The 18,284-nt window shown below is 39.5% G+C and overlaps 1 protein-coding gene across 1 annotated transcript; it reads left to right on the top strand.

The window, feature by feature from the left end:
- Positions 1–653: 653 nt before the first annotated feature.
- LOC112568422 (multidrug resistance-associated protein 1-like) lies at positions 654–17,935 on the top strand. Its single transcript, XM_025245722.1, is given in 37 exon segments — positions 654–973; positions 1,716–1,852; positions 2,208–2,387; positions 2,638–2,757; positions 3,060–3,188; positions 3,585–3,710; positions 4,201–4,262; positions 4,417–4,557; positions 4,747–4,762; positions 5,071–5,247; positions 5,715–5,842; positions 6,175–6,355; positions 6,758–6,926; positions 7,155–7,306; positions 7,641–7,778; positions 8,050–8,196; positions 8,419–8,503; positions 8,731–8,780; positions 8,783–8,796; positions 9,089–9,215; positions 9,715–9,891; positions 10,175–10,342; positions 10,918–11,116; positions 11,256–11,370; positions 11,760–11,913; positions 12,616–12,760; positions 12,960–13,053; positions 13,055–13,163; positions 13,498–13,602; positions 13,974–14,173; positions 14,594–14,717; positions 15,262–15,363; positions 15,755–15,901; positions 16,247–16,405; positions 16,658–16,824; positions 17,014–17,208; positions 17,407–17,935. Coding segments are annotated over 36 exon segments (4,653 nt in total). The 5' UTR covers positions 654–973; positions 1,716–1,813; the 3' UTR covers positions 17,519–17,935.
- Positions 17,936–18,284: the final 349 nt, after the last annotated feature.

Genomic DNA, 18,284 nt, shown 5'->3' with positions numbered 1-18,284 from the left:
CATACCTATGAAGAAAGAAGCAGCTTAACCATAGAAACACAGGCTATGTTAGTCCCTAACCCTGTAGTTGTAACTCACACAGAGAGACTTTCTAACAACACATGCAATTATACTTAGAAATATTTCAAGATTTAAGTCACCTACATATACACAAGCCACATACATAATGACATACTAACAAATACGGCAATCAGTCTACTATAATGTCTTTCTTTATTTCTGTTTCACACATGATTTAGGCGGATGGGGGTGTGAGTGAGGAGAGTGCACACAAACACACACGCACACATGATAAAGATAATAACAACAATGATGATTTGTTTAAGTTAAAATGATATAGATTGTACTCTTTGATAACTGACATTTTCCGTATATTTAACATTTACACACTAGCTGCATTCGGTCACCATTTCATCTCTAATCGACTGGATCTCTGCCTTTTGCACCTGAGAAAAGATGTTTAGTTCTCTGGGCTCAGCACGTGCGTGGATGCGAGTGCTTCAACCTGGATTTCGGATGTGAGGTTGATGGGAAATGAGAGAAAGGACTGGAGGGGAGAGATGGAGGAGGAAAATAAATGAATAAAGAAGTTTTGGCAAGCCTGAAAATGTTTTTTCTGTACTAGTCCTGCCAGCAGAACTCGGCAAACTCTGTTCCTTTTATCACGTTCACGCCGGACGAGAGAAAGCATCCTCACAGACGGAGCGAATGTAATATATGCAAAGGCGGAGGCCGCTACACACCAGACAGAGCATCAGTTGTCAGGAGACTGGGCTGAGAGATAGATACTAACTGTTATCAGCCTGCAGGGTCCGGTAGATTACACTCAATAAGTCGATTCACTTCAACAGAGAACGCCTTTTGCTCCAACCGAACTTCTTACCTGACAGGAAGTGATTTGTGTGTCTGAGAAGGTGATCAAAGAAGACCCAGTTTTGCAGACGGATTTCATATAAGACCTCTTGTTGAGGATGTAAGTAAAAATTGTGAGTATAGCCTATCTAGTCTGTAGCCTGAGTTTGGCATTTTTATTTTTTTAATTTTTTTAGTATTATTTTTTTACGTTGGTTGATAACATTTTGTAGGATTAAACCCTGCTATTTTCACAATTTTCATCAGATAGGTGGATCCTTTCCTTGGCTTTGCTGGCAGACAGTATTCCTTTGTAGTTCTTCTCACAGAATTACTTTATGAAATGCATGAATAATTTTAATGATTTTTAACACCAGTAACCCACACGAAGTAGGTCAGTGGCAGTGTCGTTCTTTGAACAGTGTCTTCTGTTTTGTGTTTTTGTTGTTTCTTGTTCTCCTCCTCACTCTCATCAGTTTTATTCTTGTTCTTCTCTGCCTGCTGCATTCCACCACGAAAGTTTAAGTGATATGGGACTTTAGATAAGGAATGAACTATTTACTGTTACAAAAGAAATAACATTTTATTTATTTATTTATAGATTAAAAAACGCTAGTAGAAAGAAAAGTTGTGTGCAATAAAAAATTGAAACAACTAAAAGTCCTTCATCTCAGGTCAAAGAACATCCTTCACTTATTGAGAAAGCGTTATGCAAGATCAACACACATCTCTAGTAATCTTTGGAAATATAATGGTTGATGGTGATGTAGATGATGTAAATAAAAATTAACTGTACAAAGGTGTTTTCTATGCTAACCTTCACTGTGATCTCATGTTTTTGGTGAATTTTTTGTCACTCTCAACCGCAGTCACTCTTGTAAGTGTTACTCGGAGCGCAGGGTCATGACTGTTTGGAGCAACACGTGTATATCGTGTATATAACAGCACTGACAGAAGTAACATGGAAGGATTTGAGCAATTCTGCGGAGGAGAGTTTTGGGTGAGTTTTTTTTTTTCTTTTTTTCCTCTCGACGAATTTTAGTTCATCTAAAATTGTGAATACGGACAGCCGAGGTAGGAGCCGTGAGTTTGAGGTCGGCAGAGGTCACAGTAGTCGTGCTGTCCGGCATGCTTCCCTCAGCTGACTCGAAGATTCGTCAAGGAGTACCACCTTCATTTAAAAAAAAAAATGAGAGGGGAGGTTGAAGACAAGACAAAGCAAGTGTTAGCGTTCGAAAACCTTTTGTTTCAATTCAACCTCATCAAACTAAATGTTGATAGCTTAGGGTGGAAACTACAAAGAACGCAGAGCTGGCTTTGGATTCTATAAATAGCTTATTACGTCATGTCCACAGAACGATACTCTCATCATCGACAACACGTGGCCTCAGTTCACGGACTGCTTTATGCACACGGCACTAATATGGGTGCCGTGCGGATTCTTGTGGCTGCTGCTTCCTGTGTACATATCATCCGTGCATGAACACGCCACCAATGTGTCCAACCCAATGACATGTGTCAGCATGACAAGGCTGGTAAGTACATCAACATGTCATCAATGTGCCCAGCCGCATGACAGGGTTGGTAAGTAGCGGACGGACTGGACGAATGGGCATACAGGATGTTAAGTATAATGGTGACGAAATGATATATTCAAAATCATCTGTTACCAAATTTATGACATTAAATTGTTCAGAGAGGTGTTGCATCACCTGCCACACGACTACAACCTGTATCAGTCACTCAACCACTCAACCTAATGCCTCTTCATGTCTCTGCTGACAGTTCTGCTGCATCGCTCTGGTCCTCCTGTCCTTTGTGACGCTCATCCTGAGGACTGATGGGAAGGCTTCCAGCAGATCCTTAGCTGCTTTTCTTGGTGATGGCATCGACATTGCCACATATGTAAGAAATAAATATTATATATATGTAGCAGGTGGAAAGCTTACCAGCTTACCAGCATGTTTCTAAACAGCTGTTTATGTAGGGTATGCCATTCAGATGGCATTTTTTTAAGTTTAAATTGTTTTGTGTTTGTTTCGGAGTTAAGGTATAAAAGTGTTGACTCTTAGACATGTGTGTCAACCTTTTTTGATGGGTTTGTTTATTTTATTTATTTATTTTTTTTTGGCGGGGGGTGGCTTTTTTTTTTGACAGCCACAAGGCTACAGCGCTTTTACCTTTATCTCCTCCTTCGTCTCTGCCAGGTGGTCATGGGCGTGTTGAGTCAGTACGAGAGAATCAAGGGAGCCCAGCCGCGTGCAGTGGCCTTCTTCTTCTGGCTTCTGTCCTCCCTTTGCGCTGTCGTCCCATTCTACACGATGATCGTCCAGAAAGTACTTCTTTCTTCTTTCTTTTTCATGCTTCTTTGAAGGATCTTAAAGACAAAACTGAATGGTTCGCGTTTAGTTTTGTTTCAGCTCTCGATAGATATAGGCGATATAAAACTAGCCAGTAAGTTTCAACCTCTAAAACCCATCGGTTAATTATCCGGTAACAAAGTACGTGACTCGTACCTACGATCAACGAGCGCCGCTAACAGTGTACTACATCACTCTAGTACATTCATAAGTATTATTGCTGTTGTTTTTTTTTAATTATTATTATTATTATTAATTTACGTTAAACACTGAGGAAAGGAAAAACGAGGATGATTGTGATAATAATCAACATCAGTATGTTTGGTCTGAAGTTGTCTACCCTGAGTCCTCTCATTCCATATTTTATGACAGACGTACGAAGACGACTTGTTGAGCTTCGTCGTCTTGACCTTAAGTTTAGTTCTCAGGATTCTGGGCCTGGTGCTGACAGGGTTCAACGACACCCAGGGTGGATCCGAGTACAAAAGAGTCGGTCCAGTAAGTAGTGTCAGAGGTCATAGCGTGCGATCGTGTGTGTGTGCCTGCGTGGGTGAGTGTGTATGTGCACTCCTGCGTGTATGTATGTACATACGTAAGTATATGCGCATACATGCATGGTAATGAAGTGTGTGTGAGAGAGAGAGGGGTAAAACGAAAGTGGATGCGTGTGTGTGCAAGTGTGTATGTGTGTGTGTTGTATGTGTATATGTGTGAGTTAGTGACTAAGAGAGAGTTTGTGCGTGAATGAAGGCTACAAGTATGTATCCAAAGAATCCATTTAGCACAGACTGTCAATTAGTTTGCCTTGTTAGAACATTAACATACATTTTTTATAATGCCTCGCTACAACAATTTCAAGAAGACTTAAATCAAAGCAGTTAGATGTGTTAGTAAAAGTATTCTTAGACACTGAAATTTTCTTTGATAAGATGAATTTATGAAAAATAGCACATTTGTTTAAAAAAAAACTATTGTTTCAACTCTATAGATGCCATGTCCAGAAACCACGTGTTCCTTCCCATCATACCTCTTCTACTGGTGGATGACAAGGTGCGTACGTAAGCACACACACAAAGATATTCACACATATATCCATACCTGTTTATGTAAACAGCTTGAAATTATATAGATATCGTTCTGTATGTACATTTTACTTGTATTCAACCAAAAAGTATTTAAAACATAACTAATATTTTCTTTTCAGTCTTGTAATTAAGGGATATAAAAAGGACCTAGAGGAAAATGAGCTGTGGGAGTTGCCACCTCAAGATCAAACAACCACCCAGGTGCCAAAGTTCGAAAAAATGTGGAAAGAGGAGCAGAGGAGATGCGCCCTCATCAACAGGTGAGAACATGAGCCGAGCAAAGGGGAAACAACCCGACGATCGACAGTCAGCTAAACCATTAATCAATGATTATTTAATTTTATTTTTTGTCAATAGTACAACCATAATTTTTTTATTTTTATTTTATGGGAGTAAACTTTTAATTGTATGTTAAGCTCAGAAACTGTTTCCCAAAATTATGGTTAAAGTATACTCAGCACTCTTGTATTGCTTATCACTGGGTTTACTGAGCTGCTTTCTTTTCCACTTGTCGAAGTTCAACAAAGAATACATAATTTTTCTTTGAAATGCCTTGGTTGACCTCAGTACAAGTAAGCATTTCGCCAAACCAGTTTAAATATCCCCCTTCGTTCTGAAAGTTCAGGCCTATATACATCATCACAATGAGATTTCTTCACTCTGATTTGGAATGATGTGTTTTGGCAGTAGACGGGTCTTTCAATAGAAAACAGTTTAACTTCCTGCAGTCCAGTAAACTGATTGTTTGTCTCTGTCTGCTATGAATATTGTAGCAACAAAAAAGAAAGTTTCAGCCTGGAGCAGATAAACTGGACTTGACATCCGTGGAGCCTGTACACAACGGGGTGGCCGACATGAATGGGGCGACATCCCAAGCGACCGAGAAAACGTCTTTGCTGGCGAAGCAGACCCCGGGTGGCGGGTACTCCACGAACCTGACCCCACCTGAGGTCAGCGGCGTCAAACGCCTTTACAGTCTCTCTTCATTAGCTTGATTTTTGACATGCAAACTACTTCAATGAACAGTGCTCGTGAAAACACAGAAATAAGAATAGCTAGAACATTCCAGAAAGCTCACATTAAAAAAAATTAATTTCGTGTCTCTGAATTGAGCAATTAATATCTATCATGCCATAAATTATTTGAGGAAAAATGTACAGTGCCAAAAAAACAATATTCGACTGAAATTTTGTGTTATTAATTAAACTATCTTGTGTAGTAAGATATATTGCTCAACGCAAAGATAATTTTCTTGTCTTAAAATGCGTTTCCCACCCTCATAGATTGGTGAACAGGTGTAATGCAAAACATTCAAATGTAGAACAATTGAGTGTTCTCTGTGCTTTAGTGATATGACTGTTTTATTAATTTATATTTTGCTTCATGATTTCCTTCTTTATTTATTTATTCCACTCAGGGCAAAGACAGAAAATACCCGAGTCTCCTGAGGGTAATAGTCAGACTGTACGGGTGGCCATTCATGGTCTCCTTTGTTCAGAAGGTCATCGCGGACTTGATCTTCCTGTCAACCCCGCTTCTACTTGGGTATGTTGTCCACCCGCTGGGGTCTCACGGGCTTAGTGGTCGTTAAATCAAAGATTTGTAGAAATACCCCGAATTATAACAACAGCTTATAAAGACTAGTTGTCTGGACACTAGCGCCTTTTACAGTCCCCAAACACACGCACGCGCTCACACTCAAACAACTACACATCCTTACACTTGCATAAACACACAAACATACACATATATTAAACTTAAAATATTTAACATATATACATATAAGAGAGACAGTATGTGTGTAAATGTCACATTCAGCCATGTGTTGCTTTGTCACGGTTGTTTGATTTGTTTCACTTGGTCTGCCCCTCCTACAGAGTTCTGATGAGCCTCTTGAGCGAAAGGTTGCCAGGTAAAGAGTGGCAGGCCTATCTCGTCTCCCTCGTCATCTTCCTCTGCATCCCCGTCAAGTCGCTCGTTTTTGCACACTCCATGTTCCGGTCTTCCCGCATCGGCATCCAGATCAAGTCCACCTTCGTCAGCGCGGTCTACAACAAGGTCCCAACATAGTTCCAATCCCGATAAAAGCCTTCCCTTGATTTATGATCTTGAGGCATGATAAAGATGAAGAAAAAATTAAAAAGCACTAATTATCTTATTACTTATAATGGAATGATAATAAATAATAATCAACCAATGATTTATACTTAGAAGTTAAAATAATTATTTAATTTTTTTAATATTAAATTTTTTTCTTATTTAATTAATTTTAAAAAACTATTGTTTTTATTATCAACTTCAGTGAAACATTCTTCCGTAACTGCTCAGTTCTATGAGTTTTCTTAATACTCTTAAAAATTCAGCATAGGCGAGTATTATTTATTATTTTGTCACGTGCCATGACTCTTATGTCAGTGTTCTGATTCTACATTTGTGACATGACATGACATCACATGACAGGCGCTGACGATGAACAACGCAGCTCGCAACGCCGCCACGGTGGGCGAGATCGTCAACCTCATGTCAGTCGACGCGCAGAGGATCCAGGATCTCTTCAACATCTTCTTCTTCGCCATGACAACGCCTATACAGATCATTGTTTCCATAGTGCTTCTGTACCTGACGATCGGTAACTAGACCATGACTGCTCCTCTTCAATCTTCCACTCTTGTTTTTGTTTACTACTTCTTAATTATCAATCAGCAAACAATCCAAAACTATCGACTAATGTCATTCTATAATTAATAACAGAATTTGCTTTCCTGAGGAACGATTTCTTTCAGTCGATACAAAGTATATCTAAACGTATAATATCTATATCTGACATAACGATTTCTGGTGGTCCATTTATGTTAAGGACCCTCCATAATTGTCGGTGTGATTCTCCTGGCGTGCCTCATCCCTCTCAACTCTTACGTGGCTTCCAAGCAGCGGACATTGCAGAACAACTGCCTAAAGTTTAAGGACACTCGCATCCGGATGTTTAACGAGATACTAAACGGCATCAAGGTGATAATTAAGCTGTTGCATCACACTAAAGATATTTTGTACTCACATTCTAAAGTTTGAATTTGTTAGGTGTGGAAATTTTATGAAAAGAAAACCATAATATTCCTCTAATACTTATTAAGGTTTGAAGAAAAAGTAGCCTCATAGACTATAGGCGGTAGAAGAAGTGAGTGGTCCACCGGGTCTAGGACACGACATGCGCAAGGCGGAGCCCAACCGTGTTAAAAATAAGGGTTCCCCTTCCTGCCCTACGACTATAAGGTCACGCGGTATCATTTCACCTGAAAAAAAATTCAAATCCTGAAAAAGTTAATTTGTGTCGCTGATTCGCCAGGTGTTGAAGCTGTACGCGTGGGAACCTTCCTTCCGAGAGAAAATACGAAGCGTGCGGGCGAAGGAGGTGGGCATCTTGCTGAAGCTGGCCTTCCTCAACACCATCATGAGCCTCAGCTGGGACATGGCACCCTACCTGGTGAGGCGGTCAAACCTCAATGACTATATAATTATATCCACCTGTATGACAGACTGACTGTCGAGCGTGGCAAGCTGGGTTATAACTGAAAAAAGAATGAATAAATTAATTAAAGAAGGAAGAAGAAATTAAGAATAAAGATTTAAAGAATGAAGGAGGAATAGAAGAAAGAAGAATAAAAGTTTGATGTCAAGAGAAAAAAAAACTGATTCAAGATCGAAATAAAATTAAGAAAAAAAGAAAGTTTGGGTATCTTTCGCTCTGTCTGCAGGTGACCTTAGTGACCTTTGCAACCTACGTGCTGTGGGACCGGAACAGCTATCTGGACCCCGGCAAGGCCTTTGTGTCCCTGTCACTGTTCAACCTGCTGAGACCCCCGCTCACCTTGATTTCCTCCATGATCATGTACACTATTCAGGTACATGTATGTCCTCCAGGTTGAACTGGCTTGTGCCACATCATTGCCTTCCTCACATGACACAAAGTTATGTCACATCCTTTCCTTCCTAACATGACACAAGACTATGTCACATCATTTTCTTCCTCACATGCACAGTTAGCACGAAGGAACGTAGAGATGAGTAAGGTGGAGAAACAAACAGTCGGGGTACATTGTTTTTGTGTGTTTGTTTGTCAACAGGCTCAAGTGTCAATCAAACGGATCAATCGCTTTCTCGTCTCGGATGACTTGGATCCAAATGCTGTCAACCGTGATGATTCTGCAGGTTAGATATTCCATCTTCATCGCTATAATCCTCACAAGTAGCATCAAGCCTTGTAGAGAAAGTCTGATTTAGTTGTTTTGTTTTTTTTGGTTTTTTTACTTTTCATCATTATTGAAATTATTTTTTTATCCTCCAATCAGACCTCTTCTTTCTCATTTTTTTTTTCTGCAGCACCACATATCTTGAAGTCACAGCAGTCAGTAATTTAAAAGAAAATTTGTTTTCAGAAAAGCCAATCTCAGTCCAGAATGGAACATTTACTGGGATAGAAACTCCAGTCCGTCCCTCACGAAGTAAGTTGTTCAGTTGTCTGAAATCCCATTGTGAATCTTTGACCTTTAACCCTGAATTGTTGCCATTAAGGTGGTGACTACGACTGAACCGTGGCTGTAACTGAATTGCTGTTAATCTTGAGACTATTATTGTCATTTTTTTGCTGTGAACACCACATGTGAAACTAAATATTTTGCTATGAACACCGTGATCACGACTGTGAACTGTTGCCGTGAGCCTCGTGGATGCGGCGAACTGTTGTTGTCAATACTGACTGCGAGCAGACTGTAACTGAATGAAATGTTGTCGCAGCATCAACCTGGAGGTTGAAGACGGGATGCTGGTGGCTGTTGTCGGTCCTGTGGGCTGCGGAAAATCTTCGCTGATCAGCGCGATACTGGGGGAGATGGAGGTCCTGAAAGGCACAGTGACAACGAGAGTAAGAATAAACACAGCATCTGATGAAGATGTGTATTGGGGGATGGAGGTGGCGGACTGGGGAGTCAGTTATTTGATTTGTAGGTTTTTGTTTTGTTTTGTTTGTTTTTTGTTTGTTTGTTTGTTTTTTGTTTGTTTTTTTTTGTTTTTTTTTTTTTTTTTTTTTTGTTTTTTTTTTAGGGATGGGTGTTAGCCTCAGTAGTAGAGATTTCACTGCCTTCTTTGTTTTAAAATAATAATTCTTTGTGATCTTTGACAAATTTTCATTATTGTTCTTTAAGTTACCAAAATTACAAACCTCGGAACAGTTAATTGATCCATAACTTTTCTGACAGATTTCTACTCACTGTTTTGTTTTGTTCCTGTAAGTCATTAGCTCTTTTTAATTAACCTGACAATTATGTTGTTTGTTAATTTTATTGACTTGTCAATCATGTTAGATTCTTGACCAATTAACTAATCAATTACTTATTTGCTTTTTTTAATGCCATAACATTCAGGGAACTAATGGCCTACGTCCCCAGCAAGCGTGGATCCAAAATGCAACACTACGTGACAACGTTCTGTTCGGAAAACCTTACGACCGTTCGAAATATAATCACGTGCTAGAAGCGTGCGAGCTCGAGCGTGACCTGACCATCCTGTCTGCCGGAGACATGACAGAAATAGGAGAGAAGGTCTGCAACACCTACCATAAATTTCTCTTTAGATAAAGTTCACTTTAGTGTGTGATATTATCTCTTATCTAAGCTAGCAAGAGGTATATGTCACAGGATGAAAACTAAAAATAATTTTTTTTAATTTTCTGTTATTATTTCATTGGAAGTTTTATTATTCTTGTTATATTAGGATTGCTTGTTTTTTATTTTAGACTAAGATTATTATTAATTTTCCTGCTCTGTTGCCTTTAACTGCTATGACTGTGATACATTTTTCTTTCACGGGGATTCGAACCTGAAGGGGATAAACCTGAGTGGCGGACAAAAGCAGCGCGTGAGTCTGGCACGTGCCGTGTACAGTGAGCGAGATGTCTACCTCTTTGATGACCCACTCAGTGCCGTGGACTCCCACGTGGGCAAAGCTATTTTCAAGAAAGTCATTGGACCCACGGGTCTACTGCAAGGAAAGGTGTGAAACATTAGCGTTAATCCTAAGACAGGTGTTACAGGGATTGTCTGTAGCAAAGACAGTTAGTGACCAGAACACATGGATGCACATTTAAAACAAGTCTTGGCAAAGTTTCTACATTGGGGTTATACAAAATCTTTGTCAAACTTGGTCAAACACTCTTCCTTATTTCTTTAGTTAAAGTTGAGAAAAGTCACAAAGCAGTCCATTAAAAACTTTTTTCAAAAACTTGTTCAACAAGGATGTTTGGGTAGAACCTTAAAATATTTGTAAAGTGTTTAAAAACCTCTATTATACAAAGCACTCGTCTATTATTGTCAACAGAATATTATATTGGACAAATTCAATTTTTTTTCGTGCTTTTTGTTGATAAACAATATTTACAGGTTTGTTTTAAAAATATGCATTTATAATTAAAATTCGCAAATGACCCTAGGAAAGCCCATTTAAAAATGTCTTCGTTACAATTAATTTTCCAAACTTAAAGAATCTAAGAAAAAAATAAGTTTTCCACATCCCCGTGTGAAGTCTGATGAGACAGAACAAGTGAGTGAATGTCACATGTGACGTTACAGACTCGCATCCTGGTGACGCACGGCGTGCACTGGCTGCCCATGGTGGACGAGATCATCGTGATGCAGGACGGGAAGATTTCAGAACGAGGCAGCTATGAAGCGCTGCTCTCACACAACGGACCGTTCGCCCAGTTCCTAAAAACCTTTCTCACGGAGGTCGCGGAGGAAAGCACTGATGATGGGGACAATGATCCTCAAGGTTAGTGCGTGCACTTTTATATCTCTAATAATATTTTCTGATATGTACATGGAAGCAGTCTTTGGACTACCACTCATTAATTTTTTAATTTGTATGAGAAAACTGTTGATTGTGTACAGTTTGCTGTGACACTTTTCAGTTCGAGAGATTCTTGAGCGTATCCGCGAAAAGGTTGAGAATGTCACCTCCGACGGAGCCTCCTCTGGGGAGGAACTGTATGATGTCAGACGACGACGACGACGCAGTACGCTCAGGTAAGTACTCTCAGGTTAATCACCTCAAGCTTGTTCTTCTTGCTGTTATTATTATCATTGTTGTTGATCATTTTTTCATCGTGTTCGTCATTAGCATTGTCATCAGAGCTACAGCTGACTTGTCATACTTTCAAGTTGTCCTTTGAAACGCCATTTATCCTAATTAGAAGTACCTTTCATTTCAGTTCAACACTCTTTATTCATTCTTTTCTTTCTGTGTTCCTGTATTCTAGTCTTTCCTATCTTTCTTTTACCCTGTCTCCTTATTTCTTTTTATTTTATTTTCAAGGTTGAAAAAATGACGGTGAGTTTTAAGGAAAGCATTGTCGGTTTATTAATTTATTTAATAGTCTTTCATCATGCCTCTCTTGAAATGTTTACATGAACAGATCAGATGTAGATGATCGGCAACATTCCAGAAAGATGAGTCGCCGGGAACTCGACGAGTCGACAGCGATCTCCATCGTCCCGAACAAAGATGCGGAGATCGCAGGTTCGGTCATCGGCAAGCTGACCACAGTGGAGGCCTTGGAGACAGGGAAGGTGAGTGCTGCTTCCTTTGCACATGAGCTCTTCTTTTATTGAGGACAACGCATGGTGGGGGGAATCCTCAAATCCTTTGGGGAGGGGGAGGATGGAGGTTTTAATGTTTTTTAATTTATTCTTTCATTTATTTTTTGCTTCTTCTAATAAATCCTTAAGTTTTTAATTATTTATATTTTTTGTTAATTCATTATTCCTGTTGTTATAGTTTTTTTTCGCTATCCTTGTTCTAGCCCACCTTCATATTCTTTTTCTATTTCGCATACTTCTCCTTTTCCCCTAATCTCTTTCTTATTGTGTTTATGTTCAAGAACTGCCATTTTTCTGCAATTTTTTCGCAAGCGTCACGTCTAGAATTTCAACTCTGTTCCTAAAAAAAAATAATGCACAATTTTAAATTAATATCTCTATTAATCATAGGGAAATAGTTTCAAAAAAAGTGCACATGAATTATTATTTTATTTGCATTAAATACAGGTAGCACCTATTCATTTTTCCCATGTAGTAATTTCTCATCATCATTTTAGGTTATTGTAAAAAAAAAATGATAGTCAATTTTGCAATTAACAATTAGAGCAATGGTGACACGAGACTCCTTCATAATAAAACCCCAAACCATCAGGATGAAAGAGGGAGGGAGGATACAAGATGTTATAGCTATTTATAGAATTCAGGTAAAACATAAAGATTTGCTGGTAACAGGTCAAAAGGGAAGTGTTCGGCGTGTATGGAAGGGCAGCCGGGATGCTGGCTATGTTCACTGCATTCTTCAGCTTCTGCATCTTCCAAGCCTTCAGTGTAGCGGCTAACTTCTGGCTGAACAACTGGACAGGGATCCGAACCTTCTGAACGCGTCCATGACCTCAGACCTGGAGGGCTTGCAAAAGGGCAACGACTTCTACCTGACTATATATGGAGTGCTTGGAATTTTTCAAGGTAAGAATGTGGATTTTAGTTCAAAAAGTCCACAATGATTCTTTCTGTACACACTATGTAAAGCATCGTGGTCAGAATCAAGTCAGACAACTGTGGCTTTCTGCTGGCAGCACTCTTCCTGCTCGTCTTCAACTACTTCTACTGGACTCGAATGGCGGAAGCTGCGCGCACGCTGCACGCGAACTTTGCTGATCGGGTCCTCCGCGCCCATGGCCTTCTTCGACACCACACCCATCGGTCGCATCCTCAACCGGGCGTCACGTGATGTCGAGACGGTGGACAACAACCTCCCGATGATCGTCCGCGACTTCGTGGTGAGTTACTGCCCTTTCTAACGGGATTTTAAAGACCTACCCGAGTTACAAATTATTGTTGAAGCAAATGGCTTCATTGAAAAATATTCACGAAATCCGCTTATATCGTCTTCTTCTCACGAGAAGCAACATAAGTTTATTATACTCGTGCATGACATTGCAGATTAAATCTGCTTTTATATACAGGGCAGAATATGGATGTTTGGAAGCGTCTTTCTCGCGAACAGATGAGTGCGTACCCGGGGTTAAAAAACTGTCCATGCATAAATATTATATTAAGTCCTTACAAGTCACCTCATCGTCAGACGGTCATGTTCATCATCTCCCCTTTCAGGTGACTTTCGCTATCGTGCTGCTGACACTGGTCGTGGTGATGATTCAGACCCCGATGTCCGGAGTCATCCTCCTTCCTGTCCTCGTGCTGTATTATTTCGTCCAGGTATGCTAACAGATACTGCTGTAGTACGAACCACCTGCTGTCGTCGGTTAAAAAAAAATAGTCTGACTCACCTCCTCACACCAAGAAACTCGAAAATACCGCGACAGAAATAGTACATCATATTCTATAACCTGAATGTGTAAACTTTTTCAAACCTGCTGACAGAATGAAAACCCTAACAAAATATGAAGTGAGTAGGAAATTTGGTTGAAATTCTTATTTCTAACCACTGAAAAATACACTGGTAGGCTTAAGCCTAATTGATTAGTGTCTGAATTTTAATGAGGCGCTTTGATTGATTGATTGATTGATTGATTGATTGATTGATTGATTGATTGATTGGCAAGCAAACGTAACGTGATTTCTTGCAGGGATTCTACGTTCCGTCGGCGAGACAGTTAAAGCGGTTGGAGGCGGTGACGCGGTCGCCCATCTACACGTTGTTCAGCGAAACACTCAACGGCGCCGCCTCCATCCGGGCCTACTCCGTCTCCAGCAAGTTTATGGAGGAGTGCAAACGCAGGGTGGACCACAACCAGGTGTTCTTCTTCGCCTTCCAGGCTGCCGTCAGGTAAAGCTTCTCTTTTTTTTTTTTTTCTTCGCCATGGTTTCCCACAGTTAGTGCACCCGTCGGAGGCGTCAGATGAAGGATCAACGACTTGAAACGGATCATCATCCTTCCCCTCCTCATCCTCATCATCCTCCTCATCATCATTTCATTATTATGAAAGGCCAAACCCTTCCATATGTATAACTCGCTCGTTCAGTTTTTTTTGTTTGTTATTTCTGTGCTTATTCAGCTCTAAACTTTTTTCCCTTGAATCCTTTTTAATTGTTTCTTTTTAGTTTTTTTGTTTGTTTTTTTGTTTTATGTTTTTTAATTCAATTCTATTTTGTTCCCTTGATCATTCCCTCGATCATCTTCAAGATCTTTTGCTTACGTCCGTCTTGGCTTATTCGTTGTCTTTCGGTCTTTCTTCAATTTTTGTAGGTGGCTCCAGTGGAACCTGGACATTCTCGCTGGTATTGTTGTGTTTGCATCGGCTGTGTTCTCCATCATCGCTATCGACAAGGACGCAGGTGATGCCGGCTTGTCTGTCTCCTACGCTCTTCAGGTATTTGTCCCTGTTATGTTGACAAGTCCTTATGTAGCAACTGAAAAATTGATATTTTTTTCCGCAAGTAGGTGATTTGTTATGTCTGTGTGATGTGTGTGGAAGTGCTTTTATTGTTTTTTTTAAAAGGCAGTTCGCCACAGTTGCGACTGAAGATATTTGGTGCTATTAAATATATATTATGTTACTGATATTTCTTATGCAGCTTGCAATAATATAGAATGTGAAGTATAGATTACAGGTATTATTTAGTTGTATGTTCTATTAATTTTTGGCAAAGTTGGATTTTTAAATTTTATAAACATCATTGGTCACAGAATCAAATTCGTCTTTGTGGTTCTAATAATTTTTTCAGTGGCTGCTATAATATATTTTAAGGTGTACTATATCCTGGCCTTTAATTCTGACCCATTCCTTTGTGATTTATTTCTCTCTCCAGATCCGACTAATATTTTGCATTCAAATTTCTCTCCAAAAATGCAGCACTCAATTAATACAATATTCAACATGACCTTTACTTTCAACATTAAATGTTTATTTAAAGGTGTCAGGAACACTCACGTGGATGACGAGGCAGATTTGTGAGTTTGAGACCAACATCGTGTCTGTAGAGCGACTGAAGGAGTACTCAGAGCTCGAGAAGGAGGTTCGAAACCATTCGTTATTTTCTCATAATTTCTCTGCTAGTCATGCAGTTAGAGAGAAAGTGCGAAAAAGAGACCCACACTTTTTATCTGTTATTGTAATTTTTGTGAGCGTTGACAAGAAACAGAGGGGCTACATCCCATATTTTGAAGATAATCCTCGTTCATTTACAAAAGATTAATGTTTGGATCAAAGTGCTTAAAAGATATGTCTGTTTGTGATGGTTGAAATAACATGGAAACAAAGAAACAACTACCTATTTAAAATTTGATATTTTTCCCCCCAGGTAGGATTATTTGTAGACTTATCCTCGTGAATAACTTAGCCTTAAAGTACGTGTCTCCCTATCTCTCTATATATATTTATTATTTTTCTTTTCTTGTGTCTTTTAGGCTGAGTGGGTGTTACCAGATAAACGACCTCCCCCCTCATGGCCAGAAAAGGCCGAGGTCATTTTTGAAAATTATCGGACTCGATACCGCCCAGGCCTTGAGCTGGTACTGAAGGGAGTTAACTGCTCCATAAAACACGGAGAGAAGGTCAGAGTTGCCTCGCTTATTGCGTGACAGTCAAAAGAGTGATTGCAAAAAAAATATCAAGCCCAGATGAAGATTGGGATGGACAGGGAGGTACTTTTTATTTAGAGAGAAAAGAAAAGCTTACGAAGTTTTGCCTCATGACAGTAGAGTTTGAGATATTACTAGCAAATGATTGAGGGAAGGCAAGAGCAGCTTTGGTCTTGAAGAAAACAGGTTGTAATTGTTAAATCACAGAAAGAATAAATTATGACAAATATCTCAGGACAAGTAAGGTTACATAGTTCTTTTTTTTTTTCTTTTGTTGCATTTTTCTTTTCTTTTTGATTAACATAAATCCCCTGATAGGTGGGGATTGTCGGAAGGACAGGGGCAGGGAAGTCATCGCTGACCCTGGCGTTGTTCCGCCTGATAGAAGCAGCAGGAGGAGCTATCTGGATTGATAATGTCAACATTGCAGACATGGGACTGCACGATCTTCGTCAAAAACTCACCATCCTTCCTCAGGTGGGCATGCTTCTGTGTCAGAAGTCTTCACCTGGTCTTGATTGTTATTTGTCAGAGCTTTTGCTATTCTTCAATTCACTTCATAATATATATATGAGTTTGTATCTTTACGATCCAGTGTGTGTTTCTATGAGCGTCAGAATCTTTATGTGGGTGCTAGTGAATCATGGTTTATTATAATTGAAAAATGTAAAGTTTTGGAAGAACGATGGATTTCATTTTTCCATGTGGTTGTTCCCCTCTTTTCGAAAGGATCCCGTGTTGTTCTCTGGAACTCTACGAATGAACCTTGACCCCTTTGATGAGTACGACGATGACCAGTTGTGGACTGCACTAGAGAGAGCTCACCTCAAGAACGCAGTCACTCAGATGAATGGAGACCTTCAGTACGAAGTCGGAGAAGAAGGAGCAAACCTCAGGTAGGACTCATTCGAGTGAGACTTGGTGATGTTTCTGTCAATGAAAACAAACTGACAATACTGAAAGATTATAACACTTTGGCAATACATTCTACCATAATATGACCGAGGCATTTTGCTGGGAGGATAATTTGCCTCGGATACTATATTTGCAGTGTTTGTACTACAGTAATTAAAATGAACTTTCAGTGTTGGACAGCGCCAGTTGGTCTGCCTGGCCAGAACTCTGCTGAGACCGACTAAGATCCTGGTGCTGGACGAGGCGACAGCTGCTGTTGACATGGAGACGGACGTCCTCATCCAGAACACCATCCGTTCTGCTTTCAGCACCTGCACAGTCATCACAATTGCGCACAGACTCAACACCATCATGGATTATGACAGGTCTGGGATACAATAATTTTTCTCTGATTGAAAAGAGTTACTTGGTTATAAGCAATAAACACAAAGTGAGCTTGTAGTCTTGTTTATGCTACACAATATGAAGTAACTTTCTTTCATAAAGGATTTTCTAAGATTGTTAATTATATCCTTCCTTATCTTATACGCTTTACACCATATTTTAACTCATTATCTGTCCAGAATCATGGTAATGGATGCTGGAGTGGTCCAAGAATTTTCCAAGCCAGGCGACCTCCTGGCGGATAAGACATCCCTCTTCTACGGGATGGCCAAAGATGCGGGACTTGTCTGATCTGATTTCATCTCACCATTTCTATGAATGCTTTATTTTTAATCTTGTTTTGTTTTTTGTTTTGGTTATTATTATTATTATTATTATTATTATTATTATTATTATTATTATTTCTTTTTATTTTATGTATTTCATGTCTTGTCTTGTTTTTCTCACATTCCTATAAGATCTCTGACATTTTATAATGTTTGTAGCTCGGTTACTGGCTACATTATTGGCTAGGCTGACAAGTTGGGAAAATGTTCCGTCAAAACAATTTTAGTCAGATGATGTTCAAAGAGTAAATGATGAATGTATTTTCAGTATGAGATAAATGAAGTGTTCACATAGAAAGGAAGCTAGCAGTGCTCACCAACTACATTCCAAAAACAAGATATAATGATGTAAAGCAATAAAAATAATAGATTGGTACGGAAATCAGCTTTGTGGTCTGTATGGTTGTATGACAGGACAGTTAAGCTTTTTGTCAAAAGAAGAATCAGCATCAAAGCGGTATACTTTAAATGTGTTTTGATGTTTTCGTTCTCAATTTGCCATCCTATCATCATCAGGGCTGTTAGCAATTACTAACATCGCACATTACACAGTCACATCATCCTTTTTGCTTCAAGAAACGAGGCAGACTACAGGCTTCAGGTCTTTATTAGCGACACGTGCACCAAGTGGCTCATGGTTGATAACTTACAATCTACCAGCAGCCACAAAATAAACCAACAGATAATTTTGTTCTTAAAAAAAGAATCGCCACTGAAAAACCTTTTGCAAT

This window comes from Pomacea canaliculata, linkage group LG7 (assembly GCF_003073045.1).
Source record: "Pomacea canaliculata isolate SZHN2017 linkage group LG7, ASM307304v1, whole genome shotgun sequence".
In the NCBI taxonomy this organism is placed as follows: Eukaryota; Metazoa; Mollusca; class Gastropoda; order Architaenioglossa; family Ampullariidae; genus Pomacea; species Pomacea canaliculata.
This window is presented reverse-complemented; position numbering and strand designations above follow the sequence as displayed.